The sequence below is a fragment of the Lepidochelys kempii genome, chromosome 2, assembly GCF_965140265.1.
Source record: "Lepidochelys kempii isolate rLepKem1 chromosome 2, rLepKem1.hap2, whole genome shotgun sequence".
Taxonomy (NCBI): domain Eukaryota; kingdom Metazoa; phylum Chordata; order Testudines; family Cheloniidae; genus Lepidochelys; species Lepidochelys kempii.
The window spans coordinates 26432085-26459680 of NC_133257.1; the positions used below are offsets into that span (position 1 = coordinate 26432085).

Sequence of the window (27596 nt, forward strand, 5' to 3'; positions counted from 1 at the left end):
TGAAAAACTGCCAACTGTCTTCAATTGTTTTCCCCTTAGACTTGCTTCCCATGGGATTTTACCTGCCAACTCCCTGGGTTTGCTAAAGTCTGCCTTCTTGAAATCCATTGTCTTTATTGTGCTGTTCTCCCTCCCACCATTCCTTAGAATCCTGAACTCTACTATTTCATGATCACTTTTACCCAAGTTGCCTTCCACTTTCAAATTCTCAGCCAGTTCCTCCCTATTTGTCAAAATCAAATCTAGAACAGCCTCTCCCCTAGTAACTTTCTCCACCTTCTGAAATAAAAAATTGTCTCCAGTACATTCCAAGAACTTGTTGGATAGTCTGTGCCCTGCTGTGTTATTTTCCCAGCAGATGTCTGAGTAGTTGAAGTCCCCCATCCCCACCAAGTCCTGTGCTTTGGATAATTTTATTAATTGTTTAAAAAAAGACTCATCCACCTCTTCTTCTTGGCTAAGTGGTCTGTAGTAGACCCCTACCATGACATCATCCTTATTTTTTACCCCTTTTATTCTTACCCAGAGACTTTCAACAAGTCTGTCTCTTATTTCTATCTCAACCTCAGTCCAAGTGTGTACATTTTTAATATATAAGGCAACACCTCCTCCCTTTTTTCCCTGCCTGTCCTTCCTGAGCAAGCTGTACCCTGCTATACCAATATTCCGGACATGCGTATTATCCCACCAAGTCTCCGTGATGCCAACTATGTCATAGTTGTGTTTATTTACTAGCATTTCGAATTCTTCCTGCTTATTCCCCGTACTTCTTGCATTAGTATACAGACATCTAAGATACTGATTTGATTTCTCCACACACCGCCCACCCCGAGTTCTGTCTTGTCTCTCCCTTATTTCTGCTATAACAGTTGAAATATTTTCTGTGGGGCTAGCCTGGGGCTCTGCTGCCGCCCGGCATCCCAGCCGTGGGGCTGGCAGCCTGGAGTGACCCCAAGCGCGCCGGGATGCTGGGCAGCAGCAGAGCACCGGCACAGGACAGCAGCCGAGATGCCGGGTGCACACGGATGCCAGGATGGTGGATGGCAGCAGAGCCCCAGGAGTGGCAGCAGCAGGGACCCCTGGAGGAGTTTAACTGTTAACCGCTTAAACTCTTAGGTCCCTAGATGAAATACCTTTAAAAAATCTCACCCCAAAATCCCTACTTAAGAGAGAACTATTCTGATTAATTTAATTGCAAGTATAAAAATAAGATAATTTTTTGCTTCAAAGGACAACACGTTTTTGTAAGCAAAATTATTTTAAAAAAATATAATTTGCTGATCTTGTGCCTTCCTGTAACGTTCTCTTCACAGCTGCTTCCTTACTGAACAGCTACGGCACCGTTATTAACAATGTTTGTAAAGTGCTGGCACAGAGCCTGAATGTCTGCTCTGGGAAATGTTTCTGTTATGTTGCAGTTTTTCATTTCCTGTTTTAGAACAGCTCGGATGTTTTTATTTGCATATTCTTGTTACCATAGAACCAGTTTAGCTCGCGTCTTAATTTAGTCTTCCTGTATTTATTTTTGTAGGTTATCTTTTTTGCCCTTCTATTACCGAAATGACCTTTTATTAAGACGTCATCTAGTTCTAATAATTCCAGTGTAATCCTGCCAGATTAGTATTAATATGTCATTTTCCACACCTGACTTTCTGGAAAAATAGATTAATAACTAATAGGCAAACCACAGTTAAAATGGGAGCTGTGATTTTGCTTTCCAGCTGTTCTAACAGGCCAGGCACACAAGCAGGCTAAGGAATTCTCTAACCTTGGCACAGTGTTTATCGGCACATACTTGAAGCAGTCTTCTGTACAACGATAACCTTTTCAACTTTCGGGGTCAGAATTGCTTTTGCATTACAAAGGAGTGAGCATGCCATAGTTGGAGATGGGTGTTAATTTCATTTTGTGTCCAGCGCAAGATCAAGCCCTGTGGAATCATGTGTGGTGCCATGAAACATTTATGTCTATTAGAAGTTATGCCCCATGGCCATACTAAAATGCAGTCACAATAATATGATTGCTGTTGATAATGGTGCTGTTAACACGCATCGCTATACTCCCATACTTACAGGAACCTAATAGAAAACAATCCACTTTATAATCCATATCAGAGGACTGAATTTTGTAGTACAGTGGTATAAACTCAAATAGTAAGATGCCTCATTTGTATACAGGCAGTCCTCCAATTTACAACACAAATGGTTCCTTACAATTGCTTCATAAGTTGCAACTTGAACCCGCAGTCTACTCCATTGCGGGACTGAGCATCATAAATGTGAAACCTGTAGTCGTAAGTCGAGTCAGGGTGTCAATGTAGAAGCGTCGTAAGTGCCGTTCGTCGTAACTCAAAGTCGTAAAGTCGAGGATTTCCTGTATACATTTTAACTGCTTCCCTGTGCCCCACCCTTCCTGTGTTGCTCCTTTTACAGGAAGGATCAAGCAAAAGACTCTGATATGCCATAGGCCTCTTATCACACTCACTACTTTGCTTCTATATGGTATCCCACTCCCGTGGTTCCTTGTCCTTTTAAGCCCCAATACAAGGTCTGAGGATATGTCTGTACTGCAGTGGAAGTGGGGTTGTGATTGTAGCCCATGTAGACATACCTGAGCTAGCTTTAATCTACCTAACGTGGGTACCTATGGCAGTGAAGCTGTAACAGCAAAAACTTCAGTGCAAATTGTACAAGCCAGCCTGAAACCCTGGGTAGCTATTAGGGTGGCTTGCTTGTGCTGATGTTTGTGCTGCCAGGGCTTCACTGCTATCAGGGTGTGAGTTGCCTAGATTAAAGCTAGCATGGGTGTGTCTGCACATGCCACAATCACACACACACACCCTGATTGCAGTGTAGACAAACCCTTAAATTGTAAGATCTTTGGGACAGAAATTGTCTCTTACCATTTGTACAGCACCAAACAATGTGGAGCCATGATCCTTTTTGGGAGTTGTGGGCACTACCTGAATGCAAATGAGACAGAATAATAACAGTATAACATCCACATAACCCTCCTGAATCTCTTTACATATCAAACCTTAAAACTTTGAATCCTGTTCTGGAGCAGGTTTCTTATGGAACAATTTCCTGCAGATGTGTATGAAACTGAGGATGTGACTCAACTGCACCATAATCTTTGCCACCAAATTCTTTCAGAACATTATATGAAGAATAATTGTATTCTGATTGGGGATATTTTACGTGGGAAGTGTGTGTGTGTGTGTGTGTGTGTGTGTGTATTAGGGGTGTGGGTGTTTAGGTTAATCTAATAACTAGATGGACGATGATAATAATGCCACGTATCAAAGCAAACTTTGGTGCCTGTGTAATTAGCCCTGAAAGTAAATGTATGAAAGGCTTGTGAGAAATAAGAGAAGGAGAATGAGGTGGCCTGACTGGAAATAATTAGAAGTAGGTACCAAAGCAAAATAACTCCCCATTCCTAGAAGAAGTGAACACACCCACATTACACTAGTGGGGACTGATTCTCATTTATACTTAGGCTGCTAGCACCACTCTGACAGTGTAAAGAGATCTTGAAGTTGGAATAAATTACAGTTACACCCACTCTGACGGCCTCTTACATGGCCAGAGAAGTGAGTATGGAGACCTTAGGGCTTGTCTACATGGAGAATTAATGGGAAAATTAGTACAAAATAGCCAGGGTGTGAATTCAAAGGGCAATAGCTGTTTCCCACCAACTCCCCATTTTTTTGCCATTTAGGTTAATCTGCTTCCAGAGGGGACTAACCTAAACTGCACAAAGGAACTCTTAATGCAAAATAAGTGTCCACATGGGGTGCTAATGTGGAGTAGTTATTCCCCTCTAGCTGTTCTGCACTAGCTAGTCCAAGCTTTTTCCCTGAGTAGACAAACTCTTAGTGTAAATGAGAATCAGGCTTTTAAGAAGCTAAATACTAGTCTGTACAGATGCTGGACTCTCTCCAAAGGGTGTGGGGAATGTGGGTTCACACACACACACCCCTCTGATCTGGTTTGCAGGAAGAGGAATGGTAGGATTTATTTTTTCATTTATAAGGAAAGCTTTACCAGAATTAAAGCTGTACAGTGTGTCCAATGAAAAATATCATTGTTTTTTCCTTGTAAATAGCAGATGTTGGAGGGACTTGTTTTCCGATTCCACCAAGGGGTGGCTTTGCTGCAGATGCTGTGATGGTTTCTTCAGGGGATTTGTGTTGCCACATTGTAGTGACTGCAATCTCGGATCCCTTTAATATACTTTCAGAATGGAGATCATTGTCAGACTCTAAAGACCTGCAGCTACTAGTATTTTAAATTAGTGGTTTGCAAAGAGCTGTGTGCGCAAGGGATTTACTGAAAAGTTCCACACAGTGACTTTCCACAGCTCCAGAAGGGGGAAAAGTAGCAATTGCCTCAATAGAAACAACTTTCTTAAAAAATGGAGAATTGCTAGTAAATCCTAAGGTTGGCCAATAGGCTCAAATACCAAAGGTCACAAAGGGTGCCGCTCATTCATTTTCCAGTCGCTGTTCTTTAGCTGTTAATTCACATATCTGTGTCGGGTGGGGGTACTGGCTGACACTGAATCTGTGTTGCTGGGTAGGAGCAGAGAATGCTAGTTTGGGATTCTCAAGTGTGTATTAATTTGATCAGGTTACATTGTTTTCCACACCATCTGATTGTAGTGCACCTTGTCTTACAGATTCCTTCTACAATCAGGTCTATCCATCAGGATAAAATCCTAGCACTTAGACAGCAGACACAGTTCTTGTGGGAGGCTTATTTTTCTTCAGTTGAGAAGATTGTATTGACCACACTAGAGGTGAGTAACAATTCTCAGATATTAGTCAGAGCAGAGATGTTCCTTAATATGTCTGCCACACTCCGTGCTGAGCTGTTATATGTGTGACCTTGGCTTTCGTGACATGTGATTGGTCACTGGAAAAACCTTCAGCAGCTTGATAACTTTTCTCCCCTAAGGAAATATTTTCTTCATTATTTGAATCCACATAAGAAAACTGACATGGTGACAAATAGGAGCCATCCGACACATGGAAAAGTTGTCTTGTGCCATCACAGTTTCTCAAGTTTCTTATGGCTAATGAATCAGTATTCCTGTCATTCATAGTGAATGTGGTCCTTTAAAGGACCTTATTAGAACTCATTCTGGAAAAAATATAATTGAAAAGCCCCCTTTCTCCAATTCCCCCTTAACGTTTTGATGCCCGTTCACAGGTCTCTTGTTCTGGAAGTGGCAGCTTGTAAGTCACCTGAGACTTATCAAATGTGTGCATTTCCAAGGAGAGATAGAAGGTGACATACAGAAGAAAGCCCAAATTATGCATAGGAGTCCAGCTGTGGACAGCCAGAGCCCACTGTACTCCAGCCATTCTTCCTCCTTACACCAGTGAGGGTTGCAGAGAAGGAAGTATACACTGGTTCTTTACTCACTGTGATCTCTCCTGCAATTGGGGTATCCCCAGCTCCCTTTGTTTCATTTACAGAATCTGTCCGCAAGGCCCTCGAGTGCAACTTTAGGGCTGAATTGAATCATCTTCAATAATGTGGCCATAGTTGTCAGTTGACTAAGGGATGGTTAGTAACAATTGTAGCTAGGATTTGGAAGATACCAGCTAAGAAGCTTGAGCAAGGAAGACTCTAAGGATAGAACAGGGCAGGAGCTGCAAGGTTTTAATTTAATGAAACCAAGTCAGGCATATCGTACCTTTTGTTTTTTGAATCCGGGATAAGCAATCTCACAGAACCACTTCTATGTAGAGAAGGCAAATTAACAATAATTCTGTTCAGTGGAAAATAACATGCATGCTCAGGTGCTTGTTCCAGAGTCCAACAATCACCAGAAAAGCCTGAATTGTTTTCTTTCCGAAAGAGAGAAAATAAAAGGTTTGTTTTTTATTTAGGTGTCGGAAGTTGGTAAGATCAAATGTGTCCTCTGCTTAAAATTTGATGTGGGGAGAGTAAATCATATAGTTGGAGAGGGAATGGATTTATTCTGGTAGTTACTTTCAGTCTCTAACTATAATGCCGTAGTATTGCAATATCTTGATGATCCTACATATCATTTAGTCACCTCCTGTCTGGACTACAGCAGTGCGATATATCTGGGCATGAAGCCATCAGCCCTTAGGAAATTTCAAAGGGTATAGAATGCTGCAGCATGTCTCCTCAGCAGCATGGGCTACCATGAGCACATGAGACCTGTCCACTGCTCTCTATACTGGCTTCCTGTAGAATATCAACTCAAGTTCAAAGTTGTGAAGGTCTTATCTTCAGGATGTTCAATGGCCTCCACCCCGCATATCATCACCAAAAGCTCCAGGATGAAACCCTTGGTGACTAACTGCATGGCTCTGGAGTGCCATGGACCTTTGTGCCTCGAGGGCAAAGCTTGGCTGTGCAGGTGACAGCTTTCTCTGGGGGCTGGGCTGACACCGTGGGGGGATGGGAGGAAGGACTATTGCAAAACTCCTCATCCTCTGCTCCAAGTGCAAGGTGCACTTCTTCAACCTCCCTTCTCCAATTGCAACACAGAGCCGCATAGAAATTTAAGAAACAGAAACTAGCCCTACACAGCTTACACAGTTCTCCCCTGGGAATAGGAGAAGTGAGAGAGAATAACCACATGTGACAGACATTTAGTGCACTACTGGAAGGCACTCAGACACTACAGCGATGAACCTGTATAAAACAGAATAATCTGGGGAGGCGGGGGCCAAAATATTGTGCCAGCAACATATTCCATGTAGACATGACAGGTAGGGATAGGATACAGAGGGACCTAGACAAATTGGAGGATTGGGCCAAAAGAAATCTGAGGAGGTTCAACAAGGACAAGTGCAGAGTCCTGCACTTAGGACGGAAGAACCCCATGCACCGCTACAGACTAGGGACCGAATGGCTCGGCAGCAGTTCTGCAGAAAAAGACCTAGGGGTTACAGTGGACGAGAAGTTGGATATGAGTCAACAGTGTGCCCTTGTTGCCAACAAGGCCAATGGCATTTTGAGATGTATAAGTAGGGGCATTGCCAGCAGATCGAGGGACGTGATCGTTCCCCTCTATTTGACATTGGTGAGGCCTCATCTGGAGTACTGTGTCCAGTTTTGGGCCCCACACTACAAGAAGGATGTGGAAAAATTGGAAAGAGTCCAGCGGAGGGCAACAAAAATGATTAGGGGACTGGAACACACGAGTTATGAGGAGAGGCTGAGGGAACTGGGGATGTTTAGTCTTCAGAAGAGAAGAATGAGGGGGGATTTGATAGCTGCTTTCAACTACCTGAAAGGGGGTTCCAAAGAGGATGGCTCTAGACTGTTCTCAGTGGTAGCAGATGACAGAACAAGGAGTAATGGTCTGAAGTTGCAGTGGGGGAGATTTAGGTTGGATATTAGGAAAACCTTTTTCACTAGGAGGGTGGTGAAACACTGGAATGCATTACCTAGGGAGGTGGTGGAATCTCCTTCCTTAGAAGTTTTTAAGGTCAGGCTTGACAAAGCCCTGGCTGGGATGATTTAGTCGGGGATCAGTCCTGCTTTGAGCAGGGGATTGGACTAGATGACCTCCTGAGGTCCCTTCCAACCCTGATATTCTATGATTCTATCCAGCCGGAGTGCCTAACCTCCTCATTATAAAACTGCCCATGTTCCATGATCACCAGAGAGCCTCAAAAGCTGGTGCCGGTATTTAGAAATCTCTGCAAGACATTTAGCAAATTACCATATGCTTTTTGTATTTGAATTGATTTAGCTCTTCATGGATTCCTTTCCTCCTTTTCTATTTCCTTTCCTTCGAGTTTTCTTTTCTCCACACCATTCTTGTAGGCTGCAAGGATTCTTGTATTTGCCAGAAGTGCCATACATTAATCTGCCCTCCGTTAAATGTGAGTTATTCCACAGGTTGGCTTCCTAGCCTATGGAGTAACAGTATCAGTGAGATTTGTATGCCTCACATGCAATAAAGGTTGCATATGTTGCATGACATCAGAAGTTTGTTTCAAGATTAAACTATTTTTTGATTTGTGTACATGGAAAGATCATCAGATGTGAGCCATGTGTTTCCCCTGAGGCATTGTCGGCTACCAGAGCAGTGGAAAATTGTACAGTCTATGAATACCTACTCATCATATAAACCTGCAGACTACCACTATACTATTATACTATATACTATACATACTATTTATGTATCAGTTCTGAGAAAATGGGATGGGGGAGGGCCAGAGGAGCTAGTTCATCTAGTTCTTCATCAGATGGTAGAAGATGTGCATTTTCTCATTTCTCTCTGCATTGTCTAGTTTCTTGCTATGTTCATTGGCATAAATTAAAGGAGGGGAGAAGGCAGTCACTGCCTTTTCCCCACCTTCCCACACAAAACACCCATGGCTGAAGCATGTAACTTTATATCTATTAACAGAAATAGGTAGAGATGCACTTGAGAGTATAACATCACAGCCTTGAGTCCTCTGTTCTTACGTGAAAAGTGCTGCTGGTTTGAGGTTAAGATTGTCCCTGTGAATTTCCCATGTAATCACAAATTTTAGGAAATGACCATTTGGGACAGCCTTCATTCACATGCTGTATCACCCTAATGTCACATTACCCTCATGCTCTTGGAGGCTCCTTACCTCTACAGCTAACTCAATCAATAGCTCTTCCTACACATGTAGACTTTGCTTTCAAATTTTGTATGCCTACACCTTGAGTATATAGGATTAGTTTTATCATCGCAAACATATCGCACTGTTAATGTTATTCTATAGACTGTGTTACACAGGAAGTAAGACTAGATCATCTAATGGCCCTTTCAAAGACACACATCTTTTCCCTGCTCCAAAAAGCTTGCACTAGTAGTTGCCCAAATTTCTTTCCATGCTGGATGAAATCGGAACTTTTGGAACCACACCATGGCGGACAGTTATCTGTAAAATGTATATGGGATCTGATATAATTAGTCACTTTGTCACATAATAACTTTATTATAAAGTAAAGGGAAAAATATCAGCCCAGCCTGTTTGGCTTGGAAGTCTGTCTTTGTGTAATTAAAAGTTTTCATTATCTCAGAATAACATCCATCTGTTGTAATTCCATTCTTGACTAATTATTTTATGCAAGTCATGGATGGTAAACTCTAGAATGAACTAATCAGGCTTGCAACTGACAAGTGATTTTAGATGGAAAAATATTTCACTTTAAATGCAGAATCTAATGAATTGCGAGATCCCTATGTCCGCAGAGACTAATGAGATAGTTTGAATACTGTTATCCAAGGCCTCAAACTGCCGAGAATGTGCACAAGTGTATAGGTTCAGTGTCGTTTTTAAAAGAGATTAAACAGGAATGCCAAGTAATTTGTGTCTCGCTGCTTTCTACAAAATGTGTAGCGATTGCAGTCTGTCAGAGTTGCTGAAGACTCTACCAATGGCCATTACAACCTATTTACAAATCACTACCTTTCTTATTTTCCAGATTATTCAGGACAGAATATTTAAGCACATATCACGTAACAGTTTAATATGGAACAAACATCCTGGAGGGTTATTCGTATTGCCACAGTATTCCTCATATCTGGGAGATTTTCCTTACTACTATGCTAATCTAGGTGAGTGAATCCTTGCTTCTGGACCTCACACGTATTGGGGTATTGTTGATTTCTGGATGGTGTGTTGTAAGTGGCTCACCAGAAATATCTAGTTAATGGTATTCTTGTTTATCCTGTCCTCCAAAACAGTGGCTTTCAACCTTTCCAGACTACTGTATCCCTTTGGGGAGTCTAATTTGTCTTGCATACCCCAAGTTTCACCTCACTTAAAAATTACTTGCTTAAAAATCAGACATAAAAATACAGAAGTGTCACAGCCCCTATTACTGAAAAATTGTTTACATTCTCATTTTACCATTTACTTATAAAATAAATCAATTGGAATATAAATATTGTACTTACCTTTCATTGTATAGTATATACAGCAGAATAAACAAGTCATTGTCTATGAAATTTTAGTTTGTACTTCACTAGTGCTTTTTACATGGCCTGTTGTAAAACTAGTTACCCCCGGAAGACCTCTGTGTACCCCCAGGGATATACCTACTCCTGCTTGAGAACCACTGCCCCAAAACACTGCCCCCTGCTAGATGGAATGTCATTGACTGACCTGCATAAATACAGGATATCATGTCACCCCTCTAATAGCTGCCACTTACAAAGAATATTGTAACAAATCCATGTCCTCCCTGCGCTTTCTGGTTATCATTATGTTGCAGATCAGTAGCTGGCAACTTCATGGCAACACTGGTTTGCATTCGTTGCTTAGCTCAGCTTGACAATACTTGGAGACAACAGAAGTTATTCACAAAGAATGGTGGTTCTCTGAGTTGCTTGTCAATATAGATCCAGCCTTACTTCTTTAGAGTCTCTATATGGATTCTGATTGAGTGGGAGGAACTGAGAAAGTTTGATCATTGGCTCCTGTATGCAAAGACTGAATGTTGAATTCTGCAAGGGAACATGCCTGCAGCCTCAACAGTCACTGCTTACCAGGGTTCCAGTTCTGGTGCCAGCAGCAAAGGTGTGACAGGCTGCTCAAAGAACCACTGTTACAGTGTAAAAGGAAAAGTTGAACGTTGAGTTGTTGTGGAAGAAGAACTAAGAGGATTCAACAACACTTCCAATTAGGGAGGAGAAAGATGACTGTGCCACCAAGGTTGTGGGCCTGGGTGAGGTGGAAGGAGAATGGTATTTGCAGCAGTAGTGAAGGGAGGAAGTATATGAGCTGGTGGAAGGATGACTGGAATCATATATCACAGAGACTTGCAGGCTCACAAGTATGGATGGAGGGGGGATTGTTCTTCAGTGGGCAGGCAGAATAGTTAGTCATCAACTCAGAGATGATAGCTGAAGCTTTGTGTGTGGATGAAGTCGCCCTTGGGAAGGATGTAGAGGAAAAAGGAGAGGACAAAGGACGTGACTTTGAGAGATGCTGAAACAGAGGGGAGAAAGAAGCACCATTGGAGATGTTGATGGAGCTATTGGAGAGGAAGGAAGAGAGCACCAAGAAGCCAGCGTCTGTCAGGAAGTTGAAGGGGGAGGGGGTAATGAGTCGTATCAGTGTCAACAGAGAAATCAGGAAGCATGAAGATGAGGGAAGAAGCCCTTAGGGTTGGCCAGGAGAACTTAACTGATGAACTTGGCAAGGGTAATTTCTGTGGAGCAAAAGGGGAGAAACCCAGATTGCAGGACATCCAGGAGGGAATCAGAGGAAAAGATATCAAAGCAGTGGTTGTAATATAGACAGTGCTTTCAGAGAGCTAGGAAGTTTTATGCAAAGGAGTGCACCCTCTTCTGGAGCATCTGGTACTGTAGCGACAGGATACTGGATGAGATAGATGGTCTGATCCAACATGGTATTTCCTTTGTTCTTAAATGGTCTTTTTCCGTCTCTGATTCTTTGATTTATACTACACAAGGCAACTTGGTCTATATTCAACTTGCATCCATTTTTCATTTTAGGTCTCAAGCCCCCCTCCAAGTTCACTGCCGTTATCCATGCAGTAACTCCCTTGGTTTCCCAATCTCAGCCTGTGCTGAAACTCCTGGTTGCTGTAGCCAAGTCCCAGTACTGTGCACAGGTGAGCCCTGCTGTTTGACTGTCAATCACTTTTGAGCCAAAGCCATCACACAAACAAAAACCCCACTGATTTCAGGTCTTGTCACTCCGCCTTCTCGTTTCAAATTTGCTGTTTTAAACTTTGATCCTCATTGTCTCTGAGATCGCAGAGACCTTAACCAGCATGTGTGGGGAATAAAAACTCTGAACTTTAATAAAAGTGGAAAACAGATGATCACAACTCTGATTTATTTTGGGAAGAAAGGTAAAATAACAGCTTTGCTTTAAGACTAGGGTATATATGATGTAAATAACAAAAAAGTCAATAGGCCTAAAGGCTTATTGTCTGCCTTACCTCCCTTTATCACAACAGCATTTGGACTTCTCACTGCCCGGTGATACTATCTCAAGAAGGCAGTAGGACTGCCCTCTACTTCGAAGAGTCTATGTGTGTTTTAGCCTTTAACAAGTGCCCAAGTAAACCAGTGACACCCTTCTGAGTGAGGCTAGAGACTCTCTGGTTTTCTGTTCAGATGGTGTTTGATTGATGTAGAATTTATTGTCAGGGTGGGTGAGTAGCTGGGGGATGTTATTTTTATACCAACTTGATATTAATTTGATCATGTTGCCTTTTTTGAAACTCCTAAACCAGGGGTTCTCAAACTGGGGGTCGGGACCCCTCAGGGGGTCATGAGGTTATTACATGGGGGATGGGGCACGAGCTGTCAGCCTCCACCCTAAACCCTGCTTTGCCTCCAGCATTTATAATGGTGTTAAACATATAAAAAAGTGTTTTCAATTTATAAGGTGGGGGGGGTCACACTCAGAGGCTTTCTATGTGAAAGGGGTCACCAGTTCAAAAGTTTGAGAACCACTGTCCTAAATTGAATCCATTTGGTGCTCAGGGTCCTCCAGGCTTGAATGCTACAGGCATAAGTATACCCATGTGTGTCTAACACCATAGGTCAATCTTCCTTTCAGATCATTGTTTTATGGAATTGTGATAAACCCCTCCCAGCCAAACACCGCTGGCCTGCCACTCCTGTGCCTGTCATAGTCATTGAAGGGGAAAGCAAGGTAGGTGGAGAGAATAACTGTCAAAGATTGCAAGCATAGTGCAATGGGACTGGGTACTTACTTCTCCAGCTGGCGAATGTTTAGTGGTGAGCAGGTGGGTGATGCCCCTTCCTTTACCACTGCCTTTTGTACCAATCTGATTGCAGACTCATCATTCTAATGAAAGTTCAGTGCGTGAAATTTTGTCTTTTCATCACATGTCAGCTGTTGATCAAGGTGGCAATCAATACTGCTAGTCTGAGAATGGCATAAGGGACTGAATTTTCAAATGTGGCCACCTAGAGAGGAGGTGCTAATCTTGCATGCCTGTCAGCAGGCAGGAGCATTAAATTAATAATGCTCCCAAATGCTAGTCTGAGCGTTCTGACGCAGGATTTGAGGACCCTTCATCTGTGTTCAGATTTGGAAATTAGGCTCCCAGAGAAATTGGCAAGTGTGTTCTCCAACAACTTGTGAGAAATAGCTGCTTTTATGGCTTGTATGGCTGTCAACAAGTACATAGGGTGCTCACAAGGAGAGCGTGGGGAGATATGCACAGCCTGGGAACCGAGTGGGATCCAAGCACAGTTGACTGGTCAAGAGAAGACAGCAAAGGGGGAGAGAAAAAAAATTCTGCCACTGGGCCAGGTACTCTGATGCCCTCCCCTGTGCGTAGTCACAGGCGCAAGTGCAAAGTGGGGGTAAAATGTTACCAAGTGAGAATAGTGGCATTTTGTGCCGCTTTGCACTCATGCCAATGATACACCCAGAGCATTGGCATGGAGTAGAGAATCAGGCCCATTCTTCATCATCTCTCTCTAATGCCAATGCTGGAAGTCAGAGCCGAGGCATCCGAGTTGGGCCAGTCTGTGATTTTTATCATCTTTTTCTTCCCCTGAATTCACAGTGGGACATTTTAGCTGCTTTGGGTGTAAAATCCTATTGTGAATTTTTATGCCTTGTCTTCGCTCTTTTCCCCAGTAGACTTAACAAGGGGAAAGTCAGGGCACTGCTAAGCTGACAGCTAATAGTTCTACCTTAGTCACAGGACATGTAAACAGGGTCAAGAGAATTGCTGCATGGCTAAGAGAGGCTGCTGCTGCTTGGGGATTTCTGAGCATTGCAAACATTATGGACTTTTCCCCTCTATTTTCATACTTTGTGAATTGCCTGGGGCTGGGGAGTGGGGTTTGGGGAGACCACCCAGGCCAGTTCTAAGCATATGAAGAAACTGTCCTGGGAGCTGTTTAATTTACAAACCTATCTCCTAAGTTCCCAAAAATGTGTTTATGGTGGACAGTCTCTCCTTTCTAATATCACATCACGTACCAAATGGCTTCTGAAACAGAAAAGCTTTTTGTTTTCACAAGTCTTGCTGAGCTGCTCCGTGCACTCCAAAGGTCTAACAAAGGACTTAATTTTCATAGTTGGCATTTCTCTAGGGCCTTCTATCCAAGGATCCCAAAGCACTTTAAGCCTCATAACACTACTGTGAAACAGAGAAGCATTATTGCACCCATTTTACAGCTGGCTCATCTTGGATACAGATAAAAATTAGTGGCTAGTCCAAGCTCACATAGTAAGTGTGTAAAAGAGTCAGAAACAGAACTCTGATTTCCTGACTTCTTCTGTTCTTTCACTATACGAACAGTGTAAATATTTAATTGCATGGGATTGTCGTTCCCTTCTTCCCCCTGATTGAATTATTTTTCTTCATATATTAGTGCCAATTAGAAATCCTCTACGGAAACCAATCTTCTCTCTTTTACTTTCTGTACTGGTTTCCCACTGAACACAGAGCCAAATTTGAACTCTGTTCTGTTATTGATAGCCCTCCACAGGAATAACTATGGCTACCTATCAGACTGTCCTTTCCTCCGCAATCATGACCTCAATGACAGCTAAGTTCCACCCAAACAGTGACAGTTGTGTAGAAGACAGAGCTTTCACAGGAACTAGCCCAGGACTGTGGAACTCACTTCCACATGAGCTCACTATCAGCTTTCACAGCTAAGTGCAAAACTCATTTCTTCATCTTAGTTTTTACTCGATGATTTCTTCACACACCATGCAGCTCAATAATGCTTTATTGGCATGACAAGCTGTACAAGTGTTGCCGAAGTATAATAAAGAGACAGGCCCCGCGGGTATTTGTTAGAGTTAGGCACATACAATATACCCTCTCTCACACACACACACACACACACACACACAGTCTATAAACTAATCAAGCAATTTTTCCTACAGGCTGGAAAAGGAGCGGGGGAGAGAGAATGCGTGTGTAGTGTTCTTATATCCATTTTTCAGTACTCAAAAGAAGCTTAGATCTCATTGGTAATGCAGACCAAAAATTACCTAAATAGATTCCCCTTTTTTGTTGTCATCTTCTTTTTTCCTCCTCTCGCATCTAGTTCCCATTACACTGAGACATATCCCAGGTTAGCATAAAAACATGATCTACACACCAATTTTATACCAGTATAATGCCTACTGTGGATGCAGTTATACCCGTATAAAAATGCCTTATTACCTCTATAGCTTATTCTCCTTCCCATACAGGAATAGCTATACCTGTATAAACACTTTTATACCAGTATAATTGCATCCACACATGGAGGGTCATACCGCTTCAACTATACCATTACAGTTAAATCTGTACAACTTTTGTGTGTAGACAAGGTCTGGGATGCAAGGTGGGGTCATTAGCTTGCCAACAGAATGGCTCTATCAAAGGTGCAAGGTCTCTCTGAGCACTTCATTTTAGAGTGGAATGGAGTGGGAGAGAGGGGGAGGTGAGGGACAACTCTAGCTGCCAGACAGGTGTCAGCCATGAAGAACCCTACATCTGTCTAATTCTCAGCAGATGCAGTTACAGTCTGGGTTTTGGAGGAAGGCAGCCTGCTCAAGAGAGACAGATCTGCTCAGAAATTAATTCCTCAGGTACAAGGTATAAGCTGACTGCTGGGCTGATGGAAAATGACAGCCTTTCACCCTTGAGCTGAGAAATCCTTCCTATCAGATAAAGATGTACGATGTGCCACAGACGAAATAAGAATGAAGAGTAAAATAGAATATGCAGAAGGGTTATTTTCCCCTTCCCTTAGAAATGAGTGTCTCAAGTTATTTCCCTCTCCCCTCTCTCTTTGAAACTCACAGGTTATGAGCAGTCGCTTCCTACCTTATGACAACATAGTCACAGATGCTGTGCTAAGCCTTGACGAGGACACCGTGCTTTCAACCACCGAGGTAAGACCCATCCTCTTGAAATCTCTCTGGCTTTTCCAGCCTGATGCCCACCCTTGTTCTTTGGACCTGTTTGCCAGAGTGTGTGTCTTTATAATATTTCCCGCTCACACCCCAGGCTTAATGTATTGCATTTGTCTCAAAAAATCTTGCCGCCACCTGCCAGCAGGAGAGGATTTTTTCATGGTTAATTGGCATCATTAGCATGTGGTTCTTCCCTTCTTTATCATTTTAGTAACATAGGCAGGTGTGGACAGCTAACAGCAGTCTGTTTTAGCATTACCTTTCCGCTGTGCTGATCGTGGTTCCTCCCTTTCCCACACATTAGCTTCAACGATGGGACATTATTTCTGCTTCAAAGGCAGTATTTCTGCCTGGGTACAAGTGTTTTGATTTTCTCCTCCACACACACAATACGCTAACAGTATCACTGTGCCACAGAGCTAGAGATACATGATGGTTGAGACATTCCGGCATTTGTGCCCAAAGCAAGATTGCACTAAAAAAAAAAAAAAAAAGGAGAGAAAGGAAAGATTCTGTAAAAAACCAATTTTTACAACTGGGATGAGTATTGATTTCTGGAACCTTGTCCTGAAAACCACAGAGGAGACTAATGACTGTTTATATAGAAGCACAATACATAGGAAATACATTATTAATGGTGGCTATTGAAAAGCTTAGAGACTTGATTTTCTTCTCAGTCTTCTATTCCTTTCCCCCTCCTTCATCATATCCAGAACCATTTCTTTCTCCCCACTTCGCCCCACAATGCTGCTCTTACTATTGTCAATAGTCGTAGCCCTTTAGATGATCCCATTACACCTTACGTTAGGGCAGGTATGCCCAAGTTTTGCCAGACTGAGTATTGCATTGGCAGCTTGCTATAAGCCCTAAGACCACACATAATTTACCTCAGAGACTCTCCTTGCCAGTATGGAACTACTAGTCCCAGCATTCAGCCCTTCAGCTGATCCACGGTAGTCCCCATGTGCTGCGCTCTGTATTGTAGAAGAGGGCAGCATTGGCCCTCAGGCCACACCTGGGCCATTCCTGCCAGATTGGGAAGAACGCAGCCTCTGTGAGATAACATGGGCAAAGTCCAGAGTTCTCCAAGGAAGACTCCTTGCACTGGCCCGCGGCTCAAGATTCTTGCTCAAGACAAGGTGAAATCCCAGCCTTGTTGAAGTCAATGGCAAAACTTTGATTTTGTTTGGGGCCAGGATTTTACCCAGAGTCTCCTGCAAGGTACTACAGGAGCCCACTTTGTTATTCCCATCATTTCCCCCCACCACACACACCCATTTTAGTGGTTGTAATCTTAGTCATTACACCCTTTTTTTGGTTACACAAAGCAAATAATGGGCAACTTTTTTTTCACTGAATTTGGCCCCTTTTTATGGTAAAGAGGTGGCAGAATTTTAATGTTTGTTTGTTTTGTGAAATGAATTGTGAATTTCTTCGTAGCATTTTCACTGCTCTGAGTAATTTGCTGCAAATATTCAAAATAGTGTGTGTGTCTGTCTGTGTGTGTTAGCGCCGTACATCAGTTGGGCCCTCGTCCTGCAATGGGAAATATGTGGGCAGGCCTCTGAGCCTAGGTAGAACCCCATCCACTTCAGTGGGACTGCACGTCGGGGCAGGGACTTACTACATAGTTTTCTTTTTTGGACCAGGGCCTTGATATTGCTTCTGTTCCCTGACTGGATGGCTGATGTAAATAAACCTAAACCATTTCAAACGTAGTTGAATTGTTGAGTTCAGAATTCCCTTTCAGCTAACATTTGCACTTAAAATCCACTTTTCACAAGTGTTCATCCTAGGGAAAGCAAACAAAAAAATTCCCAAGCACGGTCAAGCTGACATTTCAAGTGTGAATGAATATTCACCAAACACGTTCTCCACTCTTTGCTCAGCTCTAGTGTTAATAAAGGTTTTTCGTTCATAATGAAATGAAGCGTAATGTCTATTGTTTTCATTTCCAAGGGTAGCAGCCCAAAAGTGCTGCTTGGAGGGATATTTGTATGGGAAGCAATTAGAAATCAGTATGGGTTGGGAATGATACAGGGATTGAAGTGACTCTTTGCTTTTCCCGCTGATCAGCTGAGTGGTAATGCTGCTTAAAATTATCTAGGACAAGGAGTGTTTTAAGGGGATAAACTGTGGCTCATCTTCTCCTAGGGAGCTCAGCTTGTTTTAATGCTTCTGTCTATTACAAGGACAGATATTAAAACAATACATGAGCGAGGACATGAGCTGGGTTAGTAGTAGTAGTCGGTACTTGTAGATGTAGATGGTTTATTTTTGTTTTTCTTAACCTGAGATTCTCAAACTCGTCTAAAGAAAACAGATGTCAGGTTTTACAGGAAAGGGCCTTAAGATCAACGTTAGTACTTTGATGTGTTAGTTCAGATCTCATCCAAATCATTATCACAAGAATTAACTACTTTAGCTGCATTGGCTTTCCATTTGATTCAAGTTCCTGCAAACAACATGAAAGAATAGATTATGCCTCTAACTGCATGTACCAATACGTTTGTGTCTCTTCTCTTTCACAGAATAATTTGTAAATGAAAAAGCTCTGGCAATAATTACAAGAAATGTAACTGTTGTAAGAGAAGTGTTACTGTGTTAAAGATGAAATATCTGTGAATCCTTAACAGCACAAACGTGAAACTCTGGTCATGTTTGCTGAAAGGTTCATTGGGAGGATTTTTGAGCAAAGTTTTGTCTGAGTCTTGGTCAGGGGTAGGCAAACTGGCCTCTCAGGGCTTTGGATCCGGCCCGCGGGATTGCCACCCCCGTAGCTCCCAGTGGCCAGGAACGGGGAACCACGGCCAATGGGAGCTTCGGGGGAGGTATCCGCAGGCAAGGGGCAGCAGGGTCATGCTGTGTGCTGCTGCCATCCCAGAGCGACTCAAGGTAAGTGGTGCCAGGTCAGGGCCCGCACCCCGAACCCTACCTACACCCCGCACCCCAACCCCCCTCCCTGAACCCCCTGCCGCACCCCTCCTGCACCCAACCCCCTGCCCTGAGTCCCTTCCTCTGCACCCCAACCCCCTACCCCAGCCCTACATTCATGGGCCCTGCATGCAATTTCCCCACCCAGATGTGACCCTCCGGCCAAAAAGTTTGCCCACCCTTGGTCTAGGCTGAAGTTCAGGTATCAGTGTGGAACTGAGGTGTAGCTCTCAGTAGCTTTGCATGGTTTTGGCCTCGGTATTTATAGTTGGTTTTTGCTCCCCTTCTTCTTCTTGATGGGCAACCCCTTTTTTGTGCTCAGAGGTTGGGATATTAAAGAGAAATTAGCAATGTTGCCAGCTCTCACAATTTTATCATGAAGCTGCTGATAAAGTATGTTTCATAAAGCCCCAGTTCCTGGAGTCATGTTAACTACATGAGAATCTCATCCATTTTTAGTAAGTTTCTGCCCCTCATGGCTGCAAAGAAAAACTTAAAAACATGACGCAAGTATATCGTAAAAGCTGAAAAGCCAGAAGGAAAATAGATAGAACCCCACATTTATTATTTAAAATAAAAACCACCATGATTTTTGAGCGAATCTCATTGTGTTTGGAGGACCTGACGTATGATTTTAAAATGCTTCGGGTTGATAACATTGAATTCATGCGCAGAGTATAGATGAGCTGCTTAAAGGTGCAGGATGAGGGGATATGCTATAGAATAGAACAGGGGTGGCCAAGCTGTGGCTCGTGAGCTGCATGCGGCTCTTTTACAGTTAAAGTGGTCTCTTGACGCCCTCCATACTCTCCCCATTCTCGGCCTACCAGACTGTTTGCGGGAGCTCGGGGCTTCTGCCCTGCAGCGGCATGGTGGGACAAGGAGCTTTTGCCCTGCAGTGGGGTGGAGGGGATGGGAGCCTTCTGCCCAGCAGGCAGGGGGCCTGGAATAATTTTTATAGTGAGGCTGCTGAGAGTCATTAAACCAAACTATAAACCCTGTATATAATTGAAACCACTTCAAGCAGGGGGTGGGGTAGCACCCCCCAAACTCCTAGTTCCAGCACTTATGCCAGCAGGGAGGGGGGTCTTGGGACTTCAGCGCCACAGACGGTGCCTGCCAGGGGTCGTGGGGCTGAAGCCCAGAGCCCCGGCAGGTGCGCCCCACAGGTCTGAAGCCCTGAGACGCCCTGACTCTGCAGGGCAAAAGCCCTCAGCCCCACCACCTTGCTGCAGGGCTGAAGCCCCGAGGCCTGGCAGTGGCGCCCTGGCTCTCGAACTTCTGAAGATTGTCGTATGCAGTAAGTTTGGCCATCCCTGGCATAGAAGTATAAATTCACACACACACATACCATTCTGTTTGGAAAGGTTTGAATCGTAAAGGGCATGCCTGCAAAATGTTAATGTAATGCTGCAGTGCTCTAGAGTTTCTTTAACAGAAAAAATTAAAATGTGCATAATTATAGGGCAAAATGTCAAGCAGTCACTTTAATTTACTGATGAATACACCGAATTAATGTTTTGCAACAGTTTGAAGATTTTGAATTATGAATTAGCGGCAAGATAATATTTTGTTTTGTTGACAATTACTGAAACAGTTTGATTATTCATTTGGCATGTGTCTTTGCCTGCAGGTGGATTTTGCATTTACAGTATGGCAGAGTTTTCCGGAGAGGATTGTAGGGTACCCCGCTCGCAGTCACTTTTGGGATAATACTAAGGAGAGATGGGGCTATACATCCAAATGGACTAATGACTATTCCATGGTATTGACAGGAGCTGCTATTTACCACAAGTAAGAAACCAAAGCATCTTTGTCTTTATTATTATTTTATTTTTATTTATTTATTTGATTAAAGGTGGTGAATAAATTTGTTCCTGACCGAAAGACGGAATGAAAATCTTATCATTCCCGCCCCCCCCCAAAAGGAACTCTTGTCTCCCCTCCAAAAAAAAGGGGGGGGGGTCCTATTGGAAACATAGGTAGAGAATAGATGGAGCTCTCCTCTGTTTATAGGGTAATAATTTAAATTCCCAGTTTGGCTCTGGGGATCTGGTAATCATAACTGTGTTCCCTGGATCTCTTTTGAAGTCACTTGTATTTTGAGGAAGTCTAACTGCTCTTTTTAATATCAGGAATTATGCCCTTCAAAGAAGCCCTAAATTTATTAAACTCCTGGGCCAAATGGCTTGTAGTGCAGAGGAGTGAAGATTGCTGCCCGACTGACTGTGGGTTTGTGGTAGCTGACTGTCATGGCTAACTCTTCCAGCCACTTGAATCTTTAGTGTCGTGACACCTTGCAGTTCAGGCACAGTATATTGGAGAGAATTCACATCACTGACACTTCAGTAGAGCAGGGTAGATAGGAGGCCTCTCTTAGCCTTTAATAAAGTCATATTATGCTTCTGTATCTGATCCACTCCCCACAAAGGAGGAAGTAGGCACCGGTTAAAGAGGGATCTAGATTTATTTAGGTCCACAACAAAATCATCTGAACTGCGGTTGTGAGGGCCTTATTAGGCCATATTCCATTTTCTCTCCAACCACACCTGCTGATTTTTCTTGCCTCTGCATGCTCTTCCTTACAGTTACCCACCTTGGCTACAACAATGCACATGGGCTAGTCCGAATTCTAGTCTTGCATTATCTTGCTTAAGATTTAAAGTCAACCCTATCTCTCTCCCACTAATTGTAAAAGGCCCAGTGGAGTTTTTAATTCTTGTATCCCTAATAGCTTAGTTTCATGGTATCATCCTGCTTTTTCCTCCCCACTTTTCTGGTTTGAGGCAACAAAGGTCCCATGGTGTGCCCCTGGTCACACAGTGAGTTAGGGCCTCAACTGGGATTGAAATCCTGTGGTGTCCATGTGCCTCAGTAAGGCAAAGACTTGCATTAATGCCCCTGTTGTTGGCTTTCTAGATATTATCACTACCTGTACACTCATTACCTGCCTGCCAGCCTGAAGAATATGGTGGACCAACTGGCCAATTGTGAGGACATTCTAATGAATTTTTTGGTATCTGCTGTGACAAAACTGCCTCCAATCAAAGTAACACAGAAAAAACAGTATAAGGAGACCATGATGGGGCAGGTATGTGTCTAGAGCATGTTTGATCCTTTGAGTAGTCTTGGTAAAATCACTTTTCGCTTCCAGACCAGACACATTTTGTAGGAAACCTGTGGGCTGAATGAAATTCTGCTTAATTTTTCATGATTCCTTGTTTGATAAAATCATAAATGGAGCTGGGAATATTTTTAATGAACCGAAGGAAAATCCAACAATAGAGATAGCAAATATCTGCCTGTGGAATGCAACATTGTCTCCCTCATTTTCCCATATTGTTTTATTTATTCATGGTGATGTAAAACTCATGCAACAGATTCCATGACAGCTGAATTTCAGTTAAGAGAATTATTTAATTAATAGTTTAGGTGCAAGCCTATTGTGCTGTTCTAAAAGTTTTTTTTTTAATGATTATTAATTAATGTAATGTACAGAGAAATCTCTGTGCTATTTAAAAATAATACCGCATTCTCAATGTGACTGGAGCAGTGTTTTTAAACTGGGTCACAACAGATGTAATTTGTTATTTTCAAATGTTTATTTTAAGTTGCTTCGTTAAGGAGATAAGGAAGAACCATCCACGTGCTGTTATATTTGTCTCACTGCTGACACAATATGCTCAGTAGCCTCTGTAGTTCCTAGGCAAATTATTTATTTTAGAATTAGTTTTCATAGTGAGCAGATTTGCCTTTTCTAGCTACTAGTTAAGGATCCTGCCCCCTGAAAAGAATACCTTTTATAACACAGAAACTTGGCAAGCATGGCGTTCTACTGTTCTTGCGTAAGTGAGTCGTGGGAGTAGAGGACACAGTGCGCCCCCAGCATACCTGTGCAGGAGGCAGCCCATGGCCAGTGCTGCTGCTGTGTTGTAGGGAAGAAAGGAGACCAGCAGTGCCATAGATACTGCACACCAAAGAGAAAGGTGGGAGTTGGATGAGGGCATCACGATGGCTCCAATTGACAGTACTAACAATTCAGTGATCTGGTGCCACAGGTACCACTGGTTGGTGTGTTCACTGAAGCACCCAGAAGAGGGCCTTACATGGCCAAAATGCCTCCATCTGCACCATTCAGAAGGTACCTTCCGCTACCCATTTGAGTTCCACTGGTCCACAGAGCTGTACTTTGGCTCTTCAGTTCAGACTACACACAGGCTTGCCTTTGCAGGAGATGGTAATGTAAACGAAAAATGAGTTACAATTGTCTTCCTAAAACAAGCTGTACCCGTAGCTACAGGGAATTGAATGGTCCATGTTCGTAATCCCTTGAAAAGACAAATAAAAAATTAACATAACAGAACCTTAAGGTTGTGACACCGATTAATAGTCATATGGAAATTCAATGCTAATGGCTGGACGTCTTCTATAATCCACCAGAGCACACTTTTCCTAGCCTGCCCTGTTGTGATTATGTATAATCAAGTGTCTGGGATTAGTGCACATTAGAATCTACTGTTCGAGTTAAAATGGCCAGTTTTCCTGACTCTATCGCTGTTTTAACATTTAATGAACAAACTTTGAGTTTACGCTGTTTAAAAAAAAATTGCAGTACACACAAAAGTAAACATACGAGAGATGGCACAAAATAGATTTTAATGGCACTTTCTGAACACTTATAGTCTGTTGTTTCAAAGACTTGTTTTGGATCGAGTGGGTTCCTACATACAGTGAGGTGCATTATTTTCCCAATGGAGAATAACAACTCCCTCAAAGCTTTTAGGGCTTGATTTTCAGAGGTGCTGAGTACCCATAGCTGCCATGGACCTTAATGGGAGTTGTGGATGATCAGAACCTCTGAAAGTAAGGTTATTAGTATTTTAGGTAAATATGAAATGTGGCTTTCATACTAATTTTGAAAAGTGCTATATTAGCATGGTCTGATGGAATGTAATCATTTCTGTGATTCCAGTTTATTTCCTCTACTTCTCTGTCGAAGTGTATTGTGCTGGCTCCATCCACCAGGCTCTCTGAGCATCTGTAGGGCCCGTTTATTTGTAGGCAATATTCTAAAGCCCTGATCATGCTGACGCACCTGACTGAGTTTTTGCACTAAGACGTTCCACTGAACTCTCAGACTCGGTGGGAATTACTCGTGCATAAGGGCTGCAGGACTGGGCCCTCAAAATGGATTTTTGACCTGACAAACTATAATGGTGTTACAGTGTTCATCTCTTAGGGCTCAGTCCTGTGAGATGCTCAGTATTCTCCGCTCAAATTGACTCCAACATCGACTCCCAGAATTAGGCGTTTTATGGCCTCCTCCAACTCTCATAGACCTCAGTGAGACTTGGATTGGGCTGTTAGTTTGGGGGGACCTTGGGCTGTTTTGAAGCTCTTACATGAACACTCTAGCTACTTAAGCTGCCATGTGTGCCCACTGATGACATGTGTTAGAATATAGCTTGGAGGTTGCACATTTAGCTCTGACATTTGCACCCCAAATGGCTTTTTTCGTGGGGGAATAATGTTTTATTGTCCGCTATCAAAAATAATCTGGGAATTGGGTTGAAATAGAGAGATTCTAAATAATCTGGGAATTGGGTTGAAATAGAGAGATTCTAAATAATATGGGAATTGGGTTGAAATAGAGATATGTCTTGACGTATTTCAGAGGATTTATCCCGAGGTATTTCTGTTCTAAACGAGCCTAATGATCACCATAAACCAAAAGACTTTTAACAGTCACAAAGCCAAGGGCACACAGTGCCAGGGCCGCCCAGAGGATTCAGGGGCCCTGGGGCAAAGCAATTTTAGGGGCCCTTTAATTAATTAAGCGTCTTTTTAAATTTTACTCACCCGGCGGCGCTCCGGGTCTTCGGCGGCATTTTGGCAATGCGTCCTTCGCTCACTCCGGGTGTATTTGGCGGCCCTGAAGAACCCGCCGCCGAAATGCCGCCGAAGACCCGGAGCACCGCCCAGTCAGTAAAAACGCTGCCGGGTGAGTAAAAGCGCCGCAGTGGGTGGTGCCTTTTTTTGCGATCGCTCCCCCTGTTCACTCCACCTGGCTATACCACTGGCCCTTCCATAAGAAAAGGTTGCAATACTATAGAATACTATATACTCCTGGGGGCCCCTGCAGGGCCTGGGGCAAATTGCCCCCACCTCTGGGCGGCCCTGCGCAGTGCTTATCATGTTGACCAGTATTGTTTCATTATTTCCTTGTACTCCCCCATCTGTCTGTATCCATCTTGCCTTACACTTAGACTGTAAGCCCCTTGGGGCAGAGACTGTCTTTCTCTTCTGTTTGTAATGTGCCTGGCACAATGGGATCCTGATCCATGACTCAGGCTCCTAGGCACCACTGCAATACAAATAATAAGTAATAATAAGTTGTCCAGCTGTTACTAAGGTCAGAATTTGGTCCACGTGGCTTGAAATATAGATACCAAGTATCTATTTCTTACCAAATGTCAGCTCTATGTTGAGGTTTTAGAGCCAGGTGATGAGGTGCTGAGATCACCTCACAGCACAGCCTCGGTAACACCTTGTCTCCTGCCATTTACACAGCGTTGTTGACATGATGACTTAGCATTTCCTTTCTCTCCATTCAGACTTCCAGGGCTTCTCGCTGGGCTGACCCAGATCATTTTGCCCAGCGGCAGAGCTGCATGAACACTTTCGCCAGCTGGTTTGGCTATATGCCGCTGATCCATTCTCAGATGAGGCTTGACCCTGTCCTCTTTAAAGACCAGGTCTCCATCCTGAGGAAGAAATATCGAGACATTGAACGACTTTGAGGAGCCCTGCTGAGGGGACTGAACTGTTCTCCATGCCCAGTGCAGATCCACGGACACTTGGAGCCAGACTGTAGCGAGGACAAAACCACATGCAAGTGGAAAGCAGAGTTGTGTGGCTCCAAGGAATCATTGTGCTGGACTGCTTCAAACCACCTCACAGGTTTCTGTCGTTCAAGACTAGGTTGTGTACAGTTTCATTATGGAACATTAAATAATTATTTTTGAAATGATTGCTATGCAGGTTAAAACTTTTTTAATGATCAAAAAAAACCCACAACTATTAAAAACAGAGTTCTTTCTTTAATCAAAATGGTGTTGGGTGTGAATATTTCCAAGTTGCCATTCCTTTCTTACAAGCATTCGAAGCTGCCATTGCTTTCTTACAAGCATTTTAATATCATTGCAGGGAAAACCGAATGAGAATTGCAAAATTAAAAGTTCAGCTCTCACAGGTAGAAATTGCAGCAGTTTAAAAAAAACTAAGAAAAAAGATCAAGCACAAACAGGACAGAAATTAAACATTGTTTCACTTAATGCCTTTTTTTTTTTGCCCTTTTTTTTTTAAATTTTCTCTTTCACTGCTCAAGTCAATGACAGTAAATGTATCAACCATTCTATTGCACAGAGGGAAAGCTGAAGAATGTCCATTTAGTGAAGCCTAGTTAAGATCCTTCCCTCTAGGAAACAAAGACAATTAAACCCTATTTTTTAAATGGGGAAAAAAGATTGCTTCGGAAATATTAGTCAGTTGTCTGGTTTGCACAAAGAACACAACAGATAGGATGGAAGTCAAAGGGAGGAAGCCAATGCCTTTTATTGGTGGAGGTTCTATTTGAGTTATGAGTGACTCGTAAGAAATCATCCTGACTCCTCTCATCAGGGTGTGACAGGAGTTTGGAAGTTCTGTTTTAATTTTATACCTGTTATGAGCAGAAGAAAATATAGCAGCTACAGTGATGGGTAAGCTACAGTTTGCATGAGTTGCTCTTCTTGTGTGCAGGGGAATAGGTATCATGGTGGCACTATTTATGTCACAATAGTTAAGGGTCTATCAACATTCCCATTTTAATCCCCTTGTTTTGAAGGGGGATGGGAGGAAGAGGTAGTAGTTTGATGTTAAAAGGAAAAAAAGAGTGTTTTCTGGACTAGGGTTTGACTTACAAGGACTTTGCCTAAAACCAGTTGCACTGAAGAAAATCAAATCAGTCTCGGTATTTCGTAGTGGTAAGAGTGAAAGCAAGTGGCCAGATTCCATCCTGGAGTTCTGTTGGCATCTGGAGTATTCCTGTCAATGGCAGTAGTTACTCCAGATGTAACCCATGGTAACTCAAGGTAGAATCTGGCCCAAAGATATATGTGGTAGTTTCAGGTACTTTTCTGTACTCCTTATAACTCTCAAAAGGTTTTATCATTTCAAACAGAAACATTTCAGTTATTTACACGATAGTGTGAACTAGTTACGTATATCTTTAAATTGTGGGAATAAAATAAAAACACTGATTTAAGCTAAAAAGAAGTGATTACAATCTACTGGATAAAGAAGCACTTTTATAAATTGTTTTAACTGTCACATATTTCCACGAGATGTCTCTGGGGTATTCAGCAAGAAGGTGTGACTTTGGCCCCAGATAAAACCACTGCAGAGCATTCCTTACCTCATTCCTTTGTGTCTAGACCAGTGTTTTTCAAATGTGGCCACCAGGGACTTTTCTTGCGGCCACACTCCTGGGTGGTGATTGGAGGAGAGGTGGGAAAGCAGCAGCCCTTCCCCCGGAGCCACCAGAGGGGACTGGGCCTTGTCCCACTCTGGGGACACAAATGCTGGAGGAGTAGGCAGCCAGTGAGTTCCCTACCTTTCTGCGGCGGGCTGTGGGATCAGGCTTCAACCTTGGGATGGTGAGCAGCAGGCTTCAGGCACGGGGCTTCATGCTTCATCTCTGCCC

General features: G+C 43.0%; 1 protein-coding gene across 1 annotated transcript in view; it reads left to right on the forward strand.

The window, feature by feature from the left end:
- EXT1 (exostosin glycosyltransferase 1) overlaps nt 1-25963 on the forward strand; it is a 272331-nt gene extending 246368 nt beyond the window's left edge. Inside the window, exons 4-11 of the mRNA XM_073330275.1 lie at nt 4684-4803; nt 9462-9594; nt 11500-11618; nt 12578-12673; nt 15809-15898; nt 20487-20647; nt 21773-21944; nt 25468-25963. Coding sequence (XP_073186376.1) covers nt 4684-4803; nt 9462-9594; nt 11500-11618; nt 12578-12673; nt 15809-15898; nt 20487-20647; nt 21773-21944; nt 25468-25653 — 1077 coding nt within the window. The 3' untranslated portion in view covers nt 25654-25963. The remainder of the gene's footprint in view (nt 1-4683; nt 4804-9461; nt 9595-11499; nt 11619-12577; nt 12674-15808; nt 15899-20486; nt 20648-21772; nt 21945-25467) is intronic.
- The last annotated feature ends 1633 nt before the right edge of the window (nt 25964-27596 follow it).